We start from the raw sequence: 6,078 nt of genomic DNA on the forward strand, positions 1-6,078 counted from the left end.
GAATACAGAGTCACTGTTTTCTCTTTCTTGTGTTTTACTTTCATAAATGAAAAGTGTGCAGGTTGCGTCGGGTGACAGCCGGGTGTCAGGGTCTCTGCTCTCTGCTCCAGATGGCCCAGCCCGTTGCTCCCGGGGTCCCCAGGCTCCCAGCGCTCATTAACCGGGGGCCGGGGTTCTCACGGCCTGGGGGCTCAGGCCTGGCCTCTTGGGCCTCCGAGGGGCTCCGGGGTCGCCCAGCCGTGACAGCAGAGACAAAAGAAGTGTCTCCCCCCCCCCCTCCACCTATCAGCCCCCTTTAACACTCACAGAAACACCAGCTCAGAGCGCCGTTTGGCCCCGGTCATCCCTGACCACAGTTGGTAGATAGCAGACGAGTCACCAGGCGTTCATTAAATAACCTAAACACTATAGAACAACTTCAATATGTGGCCCGTGGACCAAATGAGGCCGTTTAAAGACCTCAATATGGCTTTCCCACATTAAACTGTCTAATGAAGGCGGGGCTTAGGACATCAAACTGTCTAATGAAGGCGGGGCTTAGGACATCAAACTGTCTAATGAAGGCGGGGCTTAGGACATCAAACTGTCTAATGAAGGCGGGGCTTAGGACATCAAACTGTCTAATGAAGGCGGGGCTTAGGACATCAAACTGTCTAATGAAGGCGGGGCTTAGGACATCAAACTGTCTAATGAAGGCGGGGCTTAGGACATCAAACTATCTAATGAAGGCGGGGCTTAGGACATCAAACTGTCTAATGAAGGCGGGGCTTAGGACATCAAACTGTCTAATGAAGGCGGGGCTTAGGACATCAAACTATCTAATGAAGGCGGGGCTTAGGACATCAAACTGTCTAATGAAGGCGGGGATTATGACATCAAACTGTCACACCGAGAAGATCAAATCATACACAATCATGCATGTTGTGTGTGTGTGTGTGTGTGTGTCTGTGTGTGTATGTGTGTGTATGTGTGTGTGTGTCTGTGTGTCTGTGTGTGTGTGTGTGTGTGTATGTCTCTGTGTGTGTGTATGTGTGTGTATGTGTGTGTGTGTGTGTGTGTGTGTGTGTGTGTGTGTGTCTGTGTGTGTGTGTGTGTCTGTGTGTGTGTGTGTGTATGTCTCTGTGTGTGTGTGTATGTGTGTGTATGTGTGTGTGTCTGTGTGTGTGTGTGTGTGTGTGTGTGTCTGTGTGTGTCTGTGTGTGTGTGTGTGTGTGTGTGTGTGTGTGTGTATGTGTGTGTGTCTCTGTGTGTGTGTGTGTCTCTCTGTGTGTGTGTGTGTGTGTGTGTGTGTGTGTCTGTGTGTGTCTGTGTGTGTGTGTGTGTGTGTCTGTGTGTGTCTGTGTGTGTGTGTGTCTCTGTGTGTGTGTGTGTGTGTCTGTGTGTGTGTGTGTATGTGTGTGTATGTGTCTGTGTGTGTGTGTGTGTGTGTCTGTGTGTGTGTGTGTGTGTCTGTGTGTGTCTGTGTGTGTGTGTGTGTGTGTGTGTGTCTGTGTCTCTGTGTGTGTGTGTGTGTGTCTGTGTGTGTGTGTGTGTGTGTGTGTGTGTCTGTGTGTGTCTGTGTGTGTGTGTGTGTGTGTGTGTGTGTATGTGTGTGTGTCTGTGTGTGTGTGTGTGTGTGTGTGTGTGTGTGTGTGTGTGTGTGTGTCTGTGTGTGTCTGTGTGTGTGTGTGTGTGTCTGTGTGTGTCTGTGTGTGTGTGTGTGTGTGTCTCTGTGTGTGTGTGTCTGTGTCTCTGTGTGTGTGTGTGTGTGTCTGTGTCTCTGTGTGTGTATGTGTGTGTGTGTGTGTCTCTGTGTGTGTGTGTGTCTCTGTGTGTGTGTGTGTGTGTGTGTGTGTGTGTGTGTGTGTGTGTGTGTGTCTCTGTGTCTCTGTGTGTGTGTGTGTGTGTGTGTGTGTGTGTGTCTCTGTGTCTCTGTGTGTGTGTGTGTGTGTGTGTGTGTGTGTCTCTGTGTCTCTGTGTGTGTGTGTGTGTGTGTGTGTGTGTGTGTGTGTGTGTGTGTGATGAGAGAGAATGAGAGGATGACTGCTCGATCTTAAATATAAGACCGGTCATATGTACATGTTTGTGATTTATAGACTGTCTGAAGTGTGCAGGATTTATTCTTCTCAACATTTTAAAATAACCAAAATATTCATAAGAAACTCAGAATCAGAGACAACGCCAACCGCCAACGATGATCCATCACATCTGACCCGTGTCATCGATTAAAATAGAGACAATCACAGGAGGTAATTATGGCTTCTCATGGAAGCAACAACACCTCCCTCCACATAAATCCACCGACTCAAACACGTCTGACAGCCGATGAAATTCATCATCAGATACAAAAATGTTGCTTTAAAGGAGTCACAGCGGATCCGATGTCGCTCGACTGGCGGCGGTTTACATTTTTTACAAATCACATCAAGATGAGTCGGGAGAGAGAGAAAGTTCCAAACAACACGTTTCAACATTGGTTTTAACAGCTTAGCTGCCACTTCATCAAATATTGAATAAATCATTTTCTTGGCACAGCATGAACACAGCTGCAAAAAAAAAAAAAAACTCACATGCACAAACATGCGCACACACACATCGGCACACAGGCACACACACAGGCACACACACATCGGCACACTGGCACACACACAGGCACACACACACACACATACACACAACACACACACACACACACACAGACACACAGAACGCCTTGTAGTTTGGATAAAGCAGCAGCTTTCTCTTTTGTTTTGCAGCCGAGCAGGGATTAGGCAGTGCCCGTCTTTGTCCTGTGGTTTTCCAGTTGAGCAGAACACAAGAGCCTCCACCTCCACTAATACAGTCAGACCTCCCAGCATGCCTTTCACCACACAGCCGCTAAGAAACCTGCTGCTCCAAAAGATGCTTTTCAATGAGTTATCAAATCTCCTCTATACTGTCCGTGCCTTTCAGCCGAGTCTCTTTGTCTGCTCTCCGTCCATTCAACACATCAAATAGGACTGATGGGCAGATAGATGGACAGCAGGACGCCGCGGAGCTGGACCGACCTCCCTGAGACCCTGCACAGTCAAGGTAACACAACGTGAATGTTTTAGGAAGTGTTGTGCATCTAAAGGTTCAGTACACATAAAACTCATCGTTTGCAGTACAGTATGTAAACATGACATCAGTCAAGCAGAGAAGCTGAAATCAGATTTATGTTGACAGTTTGTAACTGATAAATGTTTGGGTTGTGACCTCGGTATTAAGAAATGAAGCCGATGCTGAAGTGTAAAATCCTGCAGTTCCTCAAGTGTCCACTAGACGCTGGCTGCAGAAGCACAGGAAGTCACATACACACCCATTCTAAAAAGTCTGTTTTTACAGCAGAGATTAACATGTTTACAGCCTGGTTCAAAAAACCAAATAGGTGTGATTAGCTCATGTCTGGATGGACACACACTGTACGGGGGGTGAATGTTTTGATGACTCATCAGTTTTGATTTGATGAAGGATAAGAGTTATTCACAATAAGGCGTGTAGCTGACCTGATTGACAGGTGGGCGCGGTGTAACGGTTTGTCAGGAGGTTTAAAACCCGCCTCAGCTCCAGCTCTCAGCCTGTCGTTAGGTTGACTGAAAGTTTGTTTGACTTACATTTGTAAGTCCCTGTTTTCATCTCATCTCTTTTAACAGTCAGAAGTTTCTCACATCAGGCGTTTTAACTGTTGAAATGAGTAGCACGCTGTAAGTCACTTCTCTTGACGCCTACTTGTTGCATTTTTTTGATTTGTCCTTGTATGTTTTAAGTGTCTGCATTTACGTCCGTCGCTCTCTTCTTCGATTATCTTTTTATCTTTTGTGTCTTATCTCAAAGCGTTTTCATGCATCTGCTTTTGCAAGATGCTAAAAAGTGGATTTACTAAAGTGCTGATTTCTGTCTCAATGATTTGAAATGATCTATTCAGAAGAATATCTTTGCTGAATTTATCACAGCGTTCTAACGACTTGGTTTTTTAGTGTAATGACGGCTGTGAAGCTCGCTGTGCAGCCTCTCAGCAGCAGGTTGAGAGCAGAATCCAGCAGGGGTTCTGATGAGTTCATTAAAGGGTCACGTCATTATGCAGTCACACAAGGCAGTGGTCAGCTAGGAATAACCCGGTGGTCAAAGTGTGCGGGTGTGAATCAGATTTTTTAGATTCTTTAAAGGTCACATATTATCTTAATCACACTTCTCCATGTGTCTCTAGTCTGTCTACAAACCCCCCAATGATGAGAAAAGTCCATCCTCTCCGTCTTCTGCTTGCTCCACTTTTCAGAAAATGTGTGCTCAAACAGGCCGTTTGGAGAGTTTCCCTTCATGACATCACAAAGGGTAGTAGCCCCTCCCCCAGGTGGGTGACACTCCCACAGCTAGGTGTTTGTTCTGCCCTCTGAGTCTGCCTTCTCACCGTAAACAATAGGACATGGAGCGAGAAAGACAGAGTACACCCAAGCCCTTCCAGAGAGGGGGCGTGGTCAGACACAGCTCATTTACATATTTAAAGGTACAGACACAAGCCTTAAAAGCGTCTACCTTCTCTGGTCCAAACAAATCCAGAGCATTCAGGAGCAGAATCTAAAGTTAGAAGGAGGACATACTGGCTGCTGCATTGTTGTCAGAGAAGCCAGCACTTCAACATGTTTCCTTAATGATCAGATAGTAAGATACCTTTATCATCTCACTCTCTACACAGCTCACTGAGTGGACCTTTAAAAATAAACTGATATTTTTATTTTGATATGGTTTTCAATACGATGCATCCAAACAATAAGTATTCAGACAGACTCCTTCTCCTGCCTTCAACAAATCATTACTCAGGTGGGCTGTATTCATAATTCATCGACGTGGCTGATCATCGTGTTGACTTAACATTTGGTGTGACATTTCAGCCGTGCTCACGCCTGTCATTAGCTCTCGCCACACGCCACCTCATCAAAGTCAGCCACAAAAGAGAGAAAAGGGGGATGAAGGAGGAGAAAAGAGAAGGGTAAGAAAGCATATTTTGAGACAGTATTACAGCTCATGCGTGTGTGCAGGTTAATCCACACAGAGCGTGCTGTATTTGCTCATTTTGTAGAACAAACACTGAGAGAAAGATGGATGACGGCGAAACTGTTATCTAACACTCTAAACCACTGAACCAAAGTCCAACCCATGGCCTAAACCTATCTTGCGGTGAATCTGTATCATTAGCCGTCATCCAGCAACACACTAATAGGAAACTAGTTGGTGCCAAAAAAAAGGAGCAGCAACACATTTCAGCCAATAACAACACCATCATGTTGATTCCAGAGGGGTGATATTGGATGATATTGACTGTCGGGAGAATTGTTGTGCTTCTCAAAGTCATTTCCGACCAAAGCAAGGACAAACACACACACACACACACACACACACACTGACACCAACACAGGGCAGATCGGAGTGCAGACAATGAACAGGGGAGCGGAGGCAGAGCATACTGACAACCCTCCATTCTCTGGGTGACAGCTCTCAATCAGTCTACATCAAACCAGTGCGCACACACACACACACACACACACACACACACACACACACACACACACACACACACACACACACACACACACACACACACACACACACACACACACACACACACACACACACACACACACACACACACACACACATGCACACATACACTCTCAGTGATTGGCTGGTGAAGACCTGTTTCAACCTGTCAGGATGTTTGACATAATAGAATCCCAAATCAAGTGTCCTGCTCGCTGCATACAAGTGTGTGTGTGTGTGTGTGTCTGTGTGTGTGTGTGTGTGTGCATCATCTCAGTAATTGATGGTCATCTGTCATCACACACTGTTGATAATCTTCTTTGGGACAGGGGTTTGTCTGAACACGATGAGCAGAGGTCTATCTACTGTATCTGGAGACTCTAATCTGTGTGTAATCGTTTACTGAAGCGCAGACGGTGACAGAGCGGTCTGCACAGTGAAAATGAGATGAATCCAAATGAAGGGTGTTGTTGGCATGATTATTGTGCGATAGCTTCCATGACAAATAAAAAAAACAAAAACGTCTTACCTGCAACTTGTACC

The 6,078-nt window shown here is 46.0% G+C and overlaps 1 protein-coding gene across 1 annotated transcript in view; it reads right to left on the reverse strand.

The window, feature by feature from the left end:
- Positions 1–5,804: 5,804 nt before the first annotated feature.
- LOC132994666 (receptor-type tyrosine-protein phosphatase N2-like) overlaps positions 5,805–6,078 on the reverse strand; it is a 38,378-nt gene continuing 38,104 nt past the window's right edge. The window contains exon 10 of the mRNA XM_061065153.1: positions 5,805–6,078. This exon is cut by the window's right edge and continues 66 nt beyond it. Coding sequence (XP_060921136.1) covers positions 6,015–6,078 — 64 coding nt within the window. The 3' untranslated portion in view covers positions 5,805–6,014.

Source organism: Labrus mixtus, chromosome 19 (assembly GCF_963584025.1).
Source record: "Labrus mixtus chromosome 19, fLabMix1.1, whole genome shotgun sequence".
Taxonomy (NCBI): Eukaryota; Metazoa; Chordata; class Actinopteri; order Labriformes; family Labridae; genus Labrus; species Labrus mixtus.